This window comes from Anticarsia gemmatalis, chromosome 25 (assembly GCF_050436995.1).
Source record: "Anticarsia gemmatalis isolate Benzon Research Colony breed Stoneville strain chromosome 25, ilAntGemm2 primary, whole genome shotgun sequence".
NCBI classification, from domain to species: Eukaryota; Metazoa; Arthropoda; class Insecta; order Lepidoptera; family Erebidae; genus Anticarsia; species Anticarsia gemmatalis.
Genome location: NC_134769.1, coordinates 6995435 through 7012859, shown reverse-complemented (window position 1 = coordinate 7012859; position 17425 = coordinate 6995435). Strand labels below are relative to the sequence as shown.

The 17425-nt window shown below is 33.0% G+C and overlaps 1 protein-coding gene across 6 annotated transcripts in view; it reads left to right on the top strand.

Annotated features, from left to right (window-relative positions):
• ClC-a (chloride channel protein 2) overlaps positions 1-17425 on the top strand; it is a 74189-nt gene that overhangs the window by 31919 nt on the left and 24845 nt on the right. The window contains exons 1-2 of one of the 6 annotated variants that reach the window (XM_076130983.1): positions 2901-2946; positions 3899-4041. The exons of 1 other annotated variant lie outside the window; for it this stretch is intronic. In XM_076130983.1, coding sequence (XP_075987098.1) covers positions 3964-4041 — 78 coding nt within the window. In that variant the 5' untranslated portion in view covers positions 2901-2946; positions 3899-3963. Of the gene's footprint in view, positions 1-2900; positions 3121-3898; positions 4042-17425 lie in introns of those variants that run through there. 4 more of the 6 variants (XM_076130981.1, XM_076130982.1, XM_076130986.1 and 1 more) reach the window with 4 other exon arrangements.

The window sequence follows — 17425 nt, the reverse complement described above, 5'->3', positions numbered from 1 at the left end:
AATTGGACTTATGTTCGCTCTACAAAAAGAAGTGAGATGCCATCAAAAACATTCTGTAAAAACCTCAAGTCTCGCCGTAAAAAGTTGTGAGATCTATATAATACCAAGTCGATTAATCTATTTAGTCTCTACTTAAAGGACCTTCTGTCTTAAGTTATTACATATGTTATTATCATGCCAATTTTAAAAAAATACCTTTAAAACAAATAGATCGACTTGGTCATCGCAAGAAAACACAAATTCGCCATTATTAACATTTCAGGAGCATTAACTTCTTGTCGTGCTGTGTAGTGTGATACATACTAATAATCAAATCATGCGATGGCCAGGTCGGTCTATTTGTTCTAAAGGTATTTTTTTAAAATTGGCATGATAATAACATATGTAATAACTTAAGACAGAAGGTCCTTTAAGTAGAGACTAAATAGATTAATCGACTTGGTATTATATAGATCTCACAACTTTTTACGGCGAGACTTGAGGTTTTTACAGAATGTTTTTGATGGCATTTACATTTGCATCTCACAAAACATTGAACTGTAGATAAAAACGTAAATACATTTTGTTAGTAAATACAAGATATTGAATTGTAATTTATTGCTGTCAACGATCGTACTCGATGAATTATATTGAGACGTAGTATTTACAATAACAAACATACAAAATTGTAGCACTGTACGTCTGTTTAATTACAGTCGAAGCTTGTCTACGAAATTGCTACGAGTTGTGAGCTTTCGTAGCTAATGCGTTCTCGTAGCTGATAGTTACGCAATAGAGTCATTTATTTCGAAAAATATGTTTTATTATAATGATTAGTGATTATTTATTTTCGTTATAAATGCTTTGGATTTGAATAAACCAGGGAATGTTTGTAGGGATCGCAACAAGAAATTGTCTTTGGTATCTGCATAGGTACCCAATGGGTGAAAGGCTTGATTTTATACGTGTATGTATTTGTGTTTTTATAGGTAAATCAGGAAAATAGCTACTTGATTCTATTAAATGTAAATTTAATTTATAATTCGATAAATGACGTAATTACTCATGGAATAAGGAAGACTATTATACGCAATCATCAGTAACCATGATATAGTATCTAACATTATTTATAACTACCAAGAAACATTATAATATTATTCAACTCTTTAGGAAAATATACAACATATTCCTGGGGTTTCTTGATTCTATTTAGAAGAATAATTTTCAGTACATTTATTTTATTGACAACAGGTCCTGTATTCCATTCCCGGTTCGGCCAAAGTGCTATTCAACTTTCGTTACTTATATTAGAGTATCTAGCCATAATTATATCTTTGCTAATATCATAAAGCTGAAGAGTTTGTTTGAGCACGCTAATCTCAGTAACGACTGGTCCGATTTGAAATTTTATTTCAGTGTTAGATAGCCCATTAATCGAGGAAGGCTATAGGCTATATATCATCACGTTACGACCAATAAGAGCAGAGTATCAGTAAAAAATGTTACGCCAGCGAAGTTGCGCGGGTCAGCTAGTTATTACATAAGACTAACATTGTAATTGAACCTTTCATATTATATTATGTGTAATGTGTATTTAGTTTATGCTTTCCTTACGAAGCAGTGTGTAGTCTTCTGGACTTACATACTTATAATTCAGATAATGAGAAAGTAGACTACATAGTCATATGAGTACTCAAATGTGGAATTATTAGCAACATTCTTATCTAGTGTGCGGGTCGGGAGTTCATTCCTCATTTCGTACAATTATTTGTGTTGACGTTACGTTGTTTTAATTACTTCAAATTACCTAGAATAGGAAAAACTATAGCACTTAATTGTGTTGTAAAGATATTCAAGTAAAGTCGAGTATTTTGATTTGTATGTAAGATTTATACAAACATGTACTTTTTATCAACAACAAAAAGTATTGCACATATTAATTAAATGCATACAGAAATATTTTGTTAAATATGATATCATTATTTCGACAAAAAAATCTATTGAATCCGGTAAATTGATTAATTAAAACTTACCTTACTTGAATCTTTTGGGATTTTTTCATATAATTTAAATATATAAACAAATATTCAGGGTTTAAATTGTATGGCAATACATCAAAATAAAAACAGTGAAGTCACATACAGAAACGCAAATTTGAATTTAGATTAACTTTTTTTTTTTTTCTTATTTGATAATTGCGCAAGCTATTTATGTTTTATGCCAAAGCTGTTCAAAATAACTCATAGTACGTTTGACTGAATCTTATTTCAATTCATTTTCTGAATTTTCTATATAAAGTAAATAATTACTAACACATCAGTAGATAAATAAGACACCTATTTATATTCCGCTATGCGAGTAAGTGCAACGTCACGGTATTGCAGTTAAAATGAAATTAGACTGACAAGTGTCAAAATGTCCATCTTATATATTTTTGACATCGACTGTGGTTAGAAAAACTGCACGTTTACATAGTCTTATTAAATTGTAACTATTCTGAGATATCAATGATGTATCTCTATTGTTGTAATTTTTTTTTAATACCTGTTGTCTATATTCTCATTGGAAAAATTACGCTTGGTTTTTCTAAGAGAAAACTCTACGATGTTTTTATTCCAACCTCTGATGAAGTAGTTAATTTTAACACCTTTCCTGTTATATTTATAACGATTAAAATGCATTATCCGTTATTTATGAAAAACTTTATGGCCCTTTAATTTCCTCTATCTGTAGGTAAATTACTATCATATTTTTCTTTATAAATGTAAATAAAAACTCTATTTACCTGTTATAAACAGCTAAAAACACGATTAGAAAAAAATATATTTTAAAGTTATTTTTATCGTGTTTGCACAATCCGCTCTCGCTCATCTCAGTACACGGCCTAAGATTTCAGCTTCAGACTTGCGCTGGAGCATCGCATCTCATTAGTTCAGTTCACCTGGACGCGTCGGACGGTCGCAACCGGTAAAGGACATAAAAATCGAAAATTTTTCGAAAAAATCATCTCCCTTTTATGGGTTTCAAAACTTGTGAGCGAATCTTTGAGGTGCATTTTTAAAAAGTGACGTGTTTTTTTGGCCAGTGGAAATTATTTTTAAGTGATACATCTTGATTTTTAAAGGTTTCATGACTGATTATGTACTGATAACGGTCTTTATGTAATCATCGTAAATCATGTCATCTCATTACGAAATTGTTATCTTGTAAAAAAACTCATTGAAGATTTTAATCCTCACTTCAATATTTTAAAGTCTTCAATTACATTATAAATCACTATAACAGTCTTTGTAATCCACAATTTTAGCAAAAAAATACAAATATTAATATCATAAAATCATGTTTCATTTATTTCAAAAATCATTCATTTATTACAAGTACAACACGCGTGGTCCGTAGAAGCGCTATTTGTACCAAACTACCAATAAAGCAAAGACCAAATATGTAGAATATTATGTCACCTTCCTCATTATAAACATAGTAGTAGTTACTATTTCGGTCTATGTTTTGTATCAATTCACACGATTGCATTCATCATCCTTAATCACGGTCTCAGTGGGTAAATCCTTAAGTACAGAGCCAGACTTGTGTTTTGTACATACTTTATTTAGTGTATTTTTCATATCAAAACTGTACTATAGTGAGACTTAATCCATATCGAAGTGGTAGTGAAAAACCTCCATGGTTCTTCAAAGGGTGATTTGGTTATGTCCAAATAAAATTATCATCCAATTATGTTTCACCGTTTACCTTTGTTTCATCTTGCAGTATGAATCATTTAATTAAAGATAAAGAAAAAATAACATATTTTTATAATCCTTTAAATTACTCGTAAGTGCTCAAAACTCATTTAATCATAAGAAGTCAAAGAAATATTTAATTTAAAGTAAAAATCACTTGATCATAATTTCCGCTGCAGTCCCATCGAACTACCGTTCAAAGCTCAAACGACTGTTGTTATAAATGTGTTGGTAAAGTGTGACGATGAAGTGGAAACGACAGACCCTGGTGTCAGGGAACACCTCCGAGGATGAGATAGGACACAGCTACTTGAGCACTTTGGTGAGTACTAAATATACCCCCCACCGACTCCCTAAGCACCAGAAGTCACGAAGTAGGTTATTTTCTATGAGACATTTTACTTCCGAATAGGTAGTAAAGTTAAACTCTTTCGTCTCAGAGCCCAAAATGTGACGTTATTATTATTTTAGGCCCGAATGGACAGTTTTACCAGTGATTCATTTCCTTTTGGACTGCAAATTCCATGATAGCAACGACAGTCTATTTAAATAAAAGATATCTGATATTAGCAGAATAGCGGAAACAGGTCAGCAAAATTGAGTTCTTTGGAAAATTTTAAAATTTTCGGTCTATATTCATTTATTACTATTATATAGATCCTTAGTTCTTTCAACATATCCATAAGTCTAGAATTACCAAATAGTGTTCTGAATAAGCAAAATAACATACTTCAAGTTGATTCCCCGAAATCTGGTGAAGTCTGAAGGTGACCGCCAAGAACTGATATTTCTGGATTTATTATGTCAAAGTTCTTACTGCAAAAGTACCACATAATTATATTGTCAGCAATTTCCATAATGCCTGGGTGGATGGTTGAATTTTATATGTATGTATGTACTCATTGAATCTGCCCACACCGTATTTTCTTGTTTGTCCGTCAAATTATATATCTCAGTGCTTGCGCAATCAGAAATTATATAACCCATTGCATTAAATTATAAGATAATCCGTCCAGTCTTCCACAAATTATATTATTTTATAATTCACTCAATCATATCAATCGTAAAATATAATTACTTTTGCAAAGAAAAAAAAAACGTTAATTAAATTAAACGGAACAGTATGTTGTTTATTGCCAAAATAATAACCTTTTTCTTATCGAAATGAAACAAATTTGCGGTTGGGTCGTACCTTTATTTTTATTTGATTAAAAATCAATTTCATTTTAATCTCGTCATGTGATTTTTCCCAAAAAAACAAATGCTTTATTATTTTTCGCCAATATTGATAGCTATCAAAGGATACGATCGTTTTGTGTACATACATACAATATTTTTTAGGTAGTATATGATATACTACGCTAGAGGCTCTTGGCATAGTTAACATTTCTCAGAACTTTTGTAAAGAACTGTCAAGTATTAATTCTTCCCCCTGATGCTTTCTTCACTGGTACAACATTATTCTATTGCAGAATTTAAAACTGTAAGCTGTGACTGTGAATTTTGATGAGTAAAACATCATGCTCTTTTTGTCCGCCCTTTCGACAATTTTATGCCTAAACAATCGCCGGTACCTTATTTGATCAAAGGAAAACAAATGTGTTTTTTCATTTATAGTATAAGAAGTTGGGTTTATTTATTAGCACTACCCTTAAAAGAACATCGCACTGGTCAGTAAAGACAATATTTATCAGTTAAAAGTCATTGATTTGTCTCGGTTACTGGGGGGCATTGTAATGCGTAACTAAAGAAAGGGATAACAAATGATAGGTCTAACGAAGAATCAAAAATATCTTGCTTTAAATAGGGAATAGACTTAAAGCGTCGCAATGGCTAGTTTTATTCCGCAAAAAGACTTATTAGACGGTACGTATTCCACGCAATTATTTATATGGCAATATCACAATAATAATGATTTATTAATTAAAGGACAATGGTTCCTTATTTTTTGCTTGTCCCTTCAAAGCAAAAAGATCTCAGATCACCTTGAAAGTTCAGACGAGTTCAAGAAAACGCATTTGATGTAAACATTGACTTGTAAAAGGACCTCTTTTGCGTAAAAAAAGGATGAAAAACTTTATCGGGTACCCAAGAACCGGTTAGGAGTTGCGTCAATATCATATCATATCCTTATAATGCATTTTAACTGTTGATTTTATAAACTGGTTGCAAGCTGACAGTATGTATGACGCAGTCTTACTGCTACTGGTTTTAATAGGTTCGATTCCCAAAGGAAAAACAATAAAATGAAATCCACATTATGATTATGCGGTGGTGCAATGTTACGTTGTTTTGACGCAAGACATATATTTTATAGTAAGAAAAATAAAGTTTTTTTTTTGTTTTTTTTTTCGTATGGTTAGTGATCAACCTAGTGTCATGGTTTAACGACTGTTATCTTAGTAGACAACAACCGTACCGGGACGGGACGCTCAGTTCAAGTACTAATATGCAGTCACCCATCTGTAGAATGACCGCGCCAACGGTTGCTAAACCTACTGATAGTTTGCCGGCCGGTGAGCGGAGCTGGCTATGAGTGCCTCAAACATTTTCATTAGCTATTAAATCAAATTCAAAATGCATATCATACCATTTAATAAACTCATTTTCCATTTCACGAAACTTTAGTCACGGTCTTTAGTATTAGTAAAATAAATATTAGTTTATTTGCTATGTAAGTCTGAAGTTCGGCCTCATGAATAAACATTAGTAAAATTCTACATTACTTAAAGTGCATTCATTACATTAAATTTACAAATATTGGCATTGGCAAAAATTTAACAATTAGAGCAGACAAGGAACTCTTCAACAATAGGTCAGCGTAACAGAAAATATAAATTTTGGCGCATACATACGACCAAACTTTAACTATCTTCTTTCTATTTGAACAAATCTGTTTTTTCTTTACCCGTTACTGTCCCACTACTGGGTAAGGGTTTCCTCCCAACCGAGGGAGGAGAGAGTAGAGAGGGAGGTAGGCCTTCAGTACACCATGCTGGTAAAGTGGAGGCTGGAAACTTATTATTGGTCATCAATTTCCAAAGTAAACGTTTACGCTATCTTAATCGTATGATGCAGGTGCAAGTGATGATGATGACTAAAACAAAGTAACATAGTCTTAAATATTTAACATAATTTGAAGTTTCATTTCCAATTTATTGCAATATTTTGACACCTTCTCACACAAATGAGACATGCTAACTAGTCTTGAATACCCTTTACCAAATTCAGTTGCTATGTGTCTACCACTAGTCTTAACACTTTCTTCAAACTATGATTTCATCCAAGGCTGCTCATTCACGTGATTGTGAGTTATGTATGGAGCGCTAATTCGACCATATTTTAGTGTACACTAATTATTCATTTTGTGATAATTAGCGAATGATCATGTGATGATTGATATTTCGTGTCGAGAATTAATTTGGGTTTAATTTATGATGTCAGTGTTGTTAGTCTGTTTTTTCGAGAAGTTTGAAAATTCGGTAGCGATTTCGATGAGAGTTAAAGCTTCTATTATTTGGGTTATCAAATATTCGTTGTGAATCGAAAGATCTTGAAAATGCTCCTTGTTAATGTTACCAGAAAGCTTATCAATATATTTTACCAGTATTAACTGGATTCACAAATGATGTCCCGGATGTCAGAGCAAATGTTTGGAAAACATGAAATCGCATCACATTAACTTATTTAAAAACCAGTCCAGCAGCCCTCCATCACTAATCTTATAACCTTCCTCAATATGAAATTATGTTGTTTCAAGACACAAAATCACATTATCCCCAAAAAGGTTGCAAGGAAAACCGAAAAAAATACTTTATTATCGTAATTTTAAGGAGTTTTTTTTTATTGTGGCAATATTTTTTGTGGACTTCGTTCAGTTAACTGTCGTTTCGGGTCAGGTTTTGATTGGTTTCTTTGCAATAAACATTTAATAAGTTTGTTCTGAATTACAACTGGTTTTTCTGGTCCCTTAATACCTTCATCAAGTTAAAGGACAACTTGAATAAATAATGACTTGAAGAGTACTCAGGTTTTTGGGCAATAATCATAATGAGGCGCTTCACCGTACTTGACTTTCTAAAGAGCTTTGGGGTGAAAAAAAATGGCTCCTTAATTCGAAGTTGTAATATTTTTTGCCTTGCATTTTGGACGTATTATGTAATAAGTATATCTAACATCATTAGATAGATAAGGTAACATCATAATAATAATATGTAGGTACTTATGGCAAAATAGCACAAGAAACAGAAGCATAATTAGCAAACAAATAACAAAAAAATACATTATAAATCACAGATAACAATTACAGTCATAATATCAAATCTAAGTCTCAGATAAAAACAAAAGAAACACTTTCACACAAGAGAGAGCGGTTGTAAATTTTTTTAAATTTAAACTTATTACAAACATCTAACTACAAATGTATATCACAGGTATTTACAATACAAAATATTGACAAAGTAGTTTATTCACATTCGTACGAAGATAAAGGAACGCATGACATTTGCGTTAATTACAAATAAATAACATCATATGACTGTTGTCTGAGGGAAAGTGATAATTTATTACACGAACTAGAAAGATTTGTTGTAAAAGATGCAATTCATATCAAGCGTTTCTTGACAATTTATTTTACATGAACTAAAAATATGTATGCACTGTTCTTTTTTGACGAAGACAATGTGTATTTTTTATTTCGGACTTTTAACTATCTCAATGCCATCTTTCATCAAAATCGGTTCATCGATTCAGTAGTGACAATCGAGAAAGTATCAGACAGAGAGACTTTTGCATTTACAATATTTGTATTGATTCGTACAAATAAGATGTATAAGTCGTATTTATATACATTTTTCAGAAGAAAATGTAAGTATTTCTATTAAGAAATGGCTATAGAACATCATAATTGATTCCACGATGTCGTAGGTCTTCTATCAGGTCAAAGAACATTAAATACGATACTTTGTAGTAAATCATGTGACTAACTAGGATTATCTGAACGTAAACATTAAATATGCATTAGTTATAAGTATTAACATTTATTATCATATAAATATTTGTTTTGTAAGGTTATCTTTTGTACATATAAATAAACTGACATAGATTTTAGAATATAAGAATGAATTATAATCGCTGATTGGGTAATCAAGGCATGTTTTGTGCATTAACTTTACCATTTCACGGCTTCACAAAATCTATCAAACTTTTAACTGTCTGCTTGTATTTTGGTCTGATTGTCTGGCGTAGCGTAAATCCGTTGGCCTGAACATGTACCAGAAATCATAGCCTCGGAAAGTTCGGAAACCCAATCATAGCCTCGAGGAACTTATAACCATGGTCTGAGTCTTAAATACCATCATTATTTTGAACCAACTCTTATTGCATTACATCCATAAGATATCACCATGGTCACCGTGGTCACCATGGCCGAAATCCGCGGGATAGTTTTATCACCATCTTCATCGAATTCTATTGCAAGTGCATAATTTAATTCTTTAGTTATTAAAACGGAACATCCAATATATATTTATTGTGATTTCAATAAGTACTCTTCTACAATAATTATTTTATAACAATTAACAGCCGTGCGTAACACACCTTGGCATGCACTTGATCTATATAACGACAATGCACGTCCGATGCGTTAATTATAACTTGCATGTAAAGTCGGGAAGTCGTGACCAGCCTTATATTGATAGACGTGTCTACTGTTACTCTTATCTGATTGTGTTTGTACATACTAGTGACACTTTCAGGGTGAATGTTAGTGTTTGATGTAGAATGTTTTGTTTTGATACTAGGGCTTATTGTTGTAATACTTTGTTGGGTAATGTTCTAACGAAACAATGGAAATATCGAATAGTAGTTCGATTGTGAAATTTTGAAAAATATGGTATTTCTAATTTTGTGAAGACTGCTCAGTACTCCAGAATTAAGTATTCTAATTAGTGTCATTAGAAAGCCATAGGTGATCTAATTCTGATGTGGCAGTAAAGGAACATGTGTATGTTACTCGTAAGACAGAATTTTTCAGGATGGTAGATGTAAAAGTACTTCTAAAACACGCCCTTTAAGGCTTCTTTAGTAGCTGACGATAGTGCAGAGACTCGTTCCAGCCCTAGAACCTTCTGAAGGATGCCCTTTCGGTTATACCCGTAACGGTTTTACTGAGCCCTTTCTAGAAGAATTATATGGTTCGTATGTCGCTCTCGCTTGTTGCAAATACCGACATTGCAGTATTACTTTGTCGGCAATTACAATAAAAACCGTATAAAGTTATATTAAGGCAAAATCCGATATGATCCCGTATTATGAGATCATATTGTAGTCGCCTTCAGACGGGGTCAGGCCGACCTACGCGGAACCCTGTCACACTTTTAAAAGGAAATAAATACTTTACATAAATTAAGATATTGTCCTTACGGCTTTCTCGATGAAAGCTGAATTTTTGGTTTTTGTTCAATTGAATTATATGAATATTTATTTTTATTATGGTTCTGAATCTCAATACTGTCGTGATTTTGGCTTTCTGAAATAAAATTATAGTTTCAAGGGGTTAACTGCCTCGTATATTCATGCTTAATATTTACCCTATTTATATGTCAAATTCGAAAGATCAAATCAACAAAAAAATATAGGTACGAAAATGCGTTTAACATGCTCCAACCACTGCTATAAATAAATGTTTTAGCAATTTCATTGACGTCATCATGCTTAATCAGTATCGAAGATCTCTGAGAATCTGGATCAGCTATTAAGCAAAAAAAAGAGAAAATAAAACTTCTGAGCAAGAAAATGTATTTTCTGAAAGATGTCGCATTGCTATGCGACATCATTTCAACGGTACTTATCCTAATAAATGTCGTAATTTACTCAGACACAATCGTAAACTACGATCAAGTAACTCAGTTAGCGATGTGAACGCGGAACTTATCTAGGTTGTTATGTCTAAACAAGGTAGGAAGGTGTTCACCGTTCTCGTTACGAGAGCGGAGACACGCGATGTGAAACTGAGGTTAATGTCAATGTGACTACGGTTTGTTGAGATGCTTTTCGTCGATTGATGATAGTACTAATCGCTAAAACTACTGCCGTGACTTTGAACTTTGACGTTACTTAAGTTTGGTCCTTCTCTAACGTAAAAGAGGTAAATTCTTCTGGATAACATTTGCCAGGATGGATATCCAGACCTAGGACGCAGTACATGCTATTTTTTAGCAACGAACGAAGATGTTTCTGCACTTGAGGTATCCCTATACCTGATGCTAACTGAATCATCTGCAATTAATCGCTACATGCAAATAATGATGTAACTTGACAAAAAAAGCAGTTGGAGTCGCACGCATAAGCTATTATTTCATAAAATAGACAACAAACTTGAAATAAATGCCTCTTCCACCTACATTCTTGAAGAAAAACGACTTGTTGTGACACTATATACCTTCCCACCATAATATATAAGAAACTCGACACCAACAGATTACCCTATTGAGGGAGAGCAATTCACGCGCGCCAATTGTCGAGCTGAACAGTTTACTTCATCAGACGGTATTTCCTTTCCTCCCACGGGTCCATTTTGTAGGGACGTACAGGTGTAGAGTGACGATGCAACTTGAGGCTTGAAGTAAATGCGTCCGGTAATGGAACGCGGGGTAATAATATTATTAGATTAGGTTGATGAGGCTTTTGTTACAATTCAAATTTACATGCCGTCCTTTGTGATAGTTGGGTAGTAAAACGAATATAGCTCTTTAAGCTGTTTAGTATTTTGTAGATCACGATTGATGATGATGATTTTTTTTCTTCTGTTTGAGAATTTATGGTTCCCAACTTTCTGATTGCGGAAGTGGCTACGGAATGGAGTTGAACCAAACGAGAGGTTGTGTCTGAATATTCGTATTTGATATCCAGGTTTTTATTGTTTACTAAAGAGTAAAATTTCGGTAGCCATAACAATCTCTCCCTTTTTTTATGAGAATGAGAGTAAAAAAACTATAGAGCGGCGTTTGACAAGAATACCTAACTAAGGTACTTTTTTGCGGTAGGAAATCCCTAGTACTGTCGCAGTGTCGTTTAGCTTAGGACCATTTATGTCATCAAAACTAGTTACCAAGCTTGTTAAAGACAATTCAAGGTCTATAAAATTAACTTAAATTATATCCTAGTACTACAAAGTAACACGATAAAGCGGGTATACGCAACTGAAAGATGAAATCGACAAACAGTAATACGGCGTTCCGCTACTGTTTTTAGTTTAGCGAAATAAAGCGCTTTTATATGCGCTTTTAAACTTTTTTATGATTAAAATTATATTTTCTCCTTTTCTTCTTCTTGCACTTTTTAACTATCGGGGGCAAAAATGCTATCCTCAAGTCAATAATACTGTGAAAAGCTTATTGTAATATCTCGAGAAAAGTAAACAGAATGGTGTCTTTCTTATTAGTCTATTTATTATTTCAAGGACTAGTTTGTGGTGAACTAATAACAACAATAATAGCAAATTGTTTTAAACCGCAGAAATCAATTCTGTAGTTGATGGAATATAATTGTCTTTAAGTAGACTTGTGATTAAATACTAGTATTTACGTAAACACCATCGATGCGGTTTACTTGCAGAATGTAGGTACTTGCCTGTTTCCTAAGCCTTTGGAATGAGGAATTAGATTTTCTCTTATTGTACATGCTTGACAATAATAAAATAGTTGAATCCTGTTTACTCCTTATGCCCAAAACGTAATTATCCATAGATTACTTAATTTAAATTTTGATCTGTTATGCGTGATCATTGTATAACGGCACCTAACTTTTTGGAAGAACATACGAACTGTGAATAATGTCATAGGAGATCCTTTCAGGGTTTTCTGCCTATATTATTGCATCCTGCGAAAATCTCATAGAATTTTGATTTCTTCCCTTTGATTTGATACGAGAGTTGGTCTTGAGTATTCCTAATAAGTAGGTACAGAAGTTGCACAGGAGCCTCGGGCCAAAATATTTTTTCAGAATGATTAGATTTTTTATACTACTTATGCGTAATAAATAATCAAGATAATAAATTAATGAATGTTAACGAAGCGTGAAAAATTCTTCATGAAATGCTTCTGTGCGTATTTCCGCTCTATAATAAAATATCAATGGATCCTTATATAAAATCACATGGTTTATTACATCATATAAACATGTTTACATATTATTTTTCAATACAATATGCAAATGTTTTGCCGTGTAGTATGCGCACGAATTATCACGATATCCACGTAAGTAACGGAACAAGAATAAGATCTTTGTTTCGCTTGTGTAATTGTCAACTTTGTTGCTAAAATGAAAGTTTACAAACGAACCTTACATATTAGGATAAAAATATTTGTATTTGAGGTTATAAACTTAATAAGCCAATCAAAAATGTGATTACTGTAACTTTACCCTACAGTACTTATCGTATCGGTTAGTTAGGCCATGGTTTTTAGGTCACTTAATTTTGTTGAATTTGGGGTAATTTCTGCTTAAGTATATACGTATTGTGGATGTCTAGTCTTATGCCTCAAACGTTTAGAACCATTGACGATATGAAAGCAATCGTATTTCAATTTCAGAATCACCTCATATTTCAAAATTTATTTCGACATTCAGCAGTCTCATACTCTAAGGCCACAGAGCGTCAAATAATCATAATAATCATTTATATTCACACGAATAGTTTCAGGCGTAAACCAGTTATAAAAACAGATTACATAAGTCTAAATACCGTGTAAATAATCGTGACTGTACAATTTGTTCCACTGCAGCTCGGCCATGGTGTTAAACCAAGCTTAGAAGACATATGTGGGAGAATAAGTACTTATCTACATTATCTTACTTCCTTTAATCTTGAAAATGAGGGGTTTAATTACGATTTAATATGGTAACACTAGATATAACTGGATAATACTAGGTTTAGATTGTTTTCATATAGGTTTGTAGATATAATGGTATGCTTGTTACTAATGATTTCGAATAGTATTATTATTTACTAGCTGACCCGCGCAACTTCGCTTGCGTCACATAAGAGAGAATTGGTGATTTTTTTTCCCGTTTTTGTAACATTTTTTACTGATACTCTGCTCCTATTGGCCGTAGCGTGATAATATATAGCCTTTAGCCTTCCTCGATGAATGGGCTATCTAACACTGAAATAATTTTTCAAATCGGACCCGTACTTCCTGAGATTAGCGCGTTCTAACAAACAATCAAACAAACAAACTCTTCAGCTTTATAATATTAAGTATAAGATTGTGTAGTTTGTTCCACATTACTTTTAAGGGCTCTTTCAATTTAGCCGTATCGTGTCGGACCGCAGCAGTGCCGAAACGGTGCGTTTGTCGTACGGTGCACGGACGGTCATTTGTTTTCATACAAATCGCACGGTGCGGCAACAGTGCGGTGTCGGTACCGAGAACGCACGACGACAGGACGGTAACGTCGCAAGCTCCACGTGTTCATTTCGCTGTTGAATAGTGCGGTGACTAAACGTGACAGCTAATTTCATTGAATTTTCATGTTTATTATTTGCTTAAAATGGATGATATAGACGTGGAAGAATTTATAAATGAAATTGAATTATTGAGTAATTCGTAGAAACATTCTCTTGACATTCTTAAGTAATTAAAAAATTTGCTTGGGTCTTGTTTTAACCTAGGATAAAGAATATGGAAATCACCAAAATTACATGTTAATGAAAACATCGGTAGTGTTCTTTTACGGGCGCGGCGTTTTTGTTTCTGTTTGATATTTTTTAACAGGAGCACTAACAGTAATGTTTCTTCGTCAGAGTCCATGGCTACACTGCTGTCACATGAATTTTAAACAACACTAACATACAAACGTACGGCAGTCAGATACGCTTTCAATTTAGGCGTTTGGTGTCGGACGGCTAACGTACCGCAGCGGTACGGCAGCGGGCTATAACCAGCGGCACGGTTAACGTGCGGCAGCCGTACGACACAAAACGTCTAAATTGAAAGAGCCCTTACTGTCTTTCTTATGTATTTGGTACGTTGTGGTAAAATATCTTGTATTCAAGCAGGAAATTTTTACTTTTCTATAATTATGTTGAGAAAGCAATAAACCTTTGATCAATTTATGCTCAAACATGCATGGTAGAGTCAGCAGGCGACAAATACGAAACAACAGAAAAGTAACGAATTGAATAGTAAATTCGAAAGGTCGATTATATTTGCAATCAACGTCCCAATGCTTTAAATCCCCCGGTACTTTTCAAACTGGTTTCTTTAATTAAACCATAACAAATAATTAAATTCCGAGTTCATAGTTCACCACTTTAATCCAAAAAGTCACAACAACAATTTGCATAATAAAAATATTTTGAAAAAAACAAGGCGATCATCTCGACTTCGAAAACCCGTTGTACACAAGACCAGTGTTTTCTGGTCAGGGTTTTTTCTCCACAATTTGCACATTTGACGCAGAGGTCATTGACATTCGCGTCGGCCGCGTGACGTCACATGCGTGTGCAGCATTGCTTTATCAAAACCTTGGTACAACCAGTTTTTGGACATTATGCAATATATTTTATATGTAATTTTATGTGTACTAAATTATTTTATGTATACTAAATTATTTTTTTATACGATTTTTATGTTCTTGTATTGTTTTAACGTGATAATTGCATTTTATGGTGGGTTGGAAATATAGCCATATAATACTATATACTTTTTTATGTTATAAATGCGAAAGTAACTCTGTCTGTCTGTCTGTTACTCAATCATGCCTAAACTACTGAATCATTTTGCATAAATATTGGTATGGAGATATTTTGATACTCGAGAAAGGACATTTTACCCCGGGAAAATGACGCATTCCTAAGGAAAATATCAGGTGGCGGACGAAGTCTCGGGTAAAAGCTAGTATTTTATATGTAATTTTCTGTGTACTTAATTATTTTATGTATACTAAATTATTTTTTTATACGATTTTTATGTTCATGTATAGTTTTAACGTGATAATTGCCTTTTATAGTGGGTTGGAAATATAGTCATAAATTGAGATTTATGTTTTGTTCTCAATTGTTGTTTTATGCTGTCGTTAAATTATATAAAGTATGTTTTTATTGATTTTAATGTTTTTGTTGAAATAAACGTGTAATCGTAGATATGTATTTGCATATAATGTTGCAAATCACTCTGTTTTTGAGATATTTCCTTAATAGTTAAACGTGTATTTGTTGTTTTTATATCCTTATTTTATCGTAATCACTGTTCGACAGTCTTTAATTACTGATATGCTTATAACCATTTATAATCTTATTGTAAGTCGCGTTTGTTCAGAATGAGTTTTTCTATTTAGGAAGACTAAAACTTTGGGAATCAATCAATTTCATGCTCTAGGACTCTTCGCAGAAATCATGATTATAATGTCTCTACCACCACCTACATGAGCAAGAAAATAATATTATCACGTAAATTGAACCCTGAAATAATATCCTTAAAAGTGCATTGCACTAAATCTTTAAAAAAGACCCGCGTTTCCTGATCGGCAACCCTGACATTATTGCCACAATAAGGTCTAACACATATTTGCGGTAAAATTTTCAGTATACCAACATTGTGTACAGGGGCTTAAGATAATAATCACGTGAAGGTTTTACGTAGCCTTCATTTGTTGGTTCAGATTAAGATAATCTAGCAAACATGTACAAACACTGATTTGCGTATGTTGGAACAAATATTGGACGAGATTTGGTACCTTGGTTGTACCGCAATGGTGTCTTGGGTAAACAGTTGTAAAGTGTAGAAAAACAAATGAAATTAGGGTACGGATTATAAAACTACCGCATAGGTTTGTTTTAATTTTGCGCATTTAGGGCACCATGTTATAAGAGGTTGTAGATAAGTATTTTCATGACAAAGACACATGACTATTTTTTCTCTAATCTCTGCCTGCCCCCCAAGGGAAAAAGGCGTGATTTTATGTATTTATGCGTACCTAATATACACACATATTTAAGAATGTACCGCTAATAATGTTTTAAAGCAGTATGAACTCTTATTTATTCAAGCTTTACTATTTTAATAACTAGTATTTTTGGTGATATTAGTTAAAAGGACACAAGAGGATAAAGTACTTTTTTTTCTCATCGTAGCAAAAGTATACCTTTACACTTCTGCCTTTATTCTGCATTCGGAACTGTAAACGTAACGTCGCATCAAATCAAAGGGTCTGAAGAGTAACAGTTGTAAAGCATATGTAGTAATCTCATTGTAACATCATTTCCTAACGATCTTACATTAAATTACATAGTTTCCTAGTCGCATATAAACTTCCAGGAAAAATCATCGGAAAACAGAATTAATAAGCACGTTTCCTAACATAACATCTGCAATTGAACATTAGTTGCGTTTTCCTTCTTAAATGAGTGTTAAGAAAAACGGTTTTTCATAGATCGTTTATCGTTAAATATGTCATCATTCATCATTTCATTTATTTATAGATTCAGCCCATTTCTGTTGAGTATGGGTCTCCCTCTCCGTATGCCACTTGTTATGGTTCTACATTTGTCTTATCCATGTCACCCATTTCAATATGTATTAGTCTTAAATATTGCGATCTTATACAGCAGTGTATTCTTTTTTTTCTGTAAGCCTTTTCTTAGTTTTCTTCATACAATAACAAACCAATAAATTATTGACTACTGGTCCTAATATTCAAAC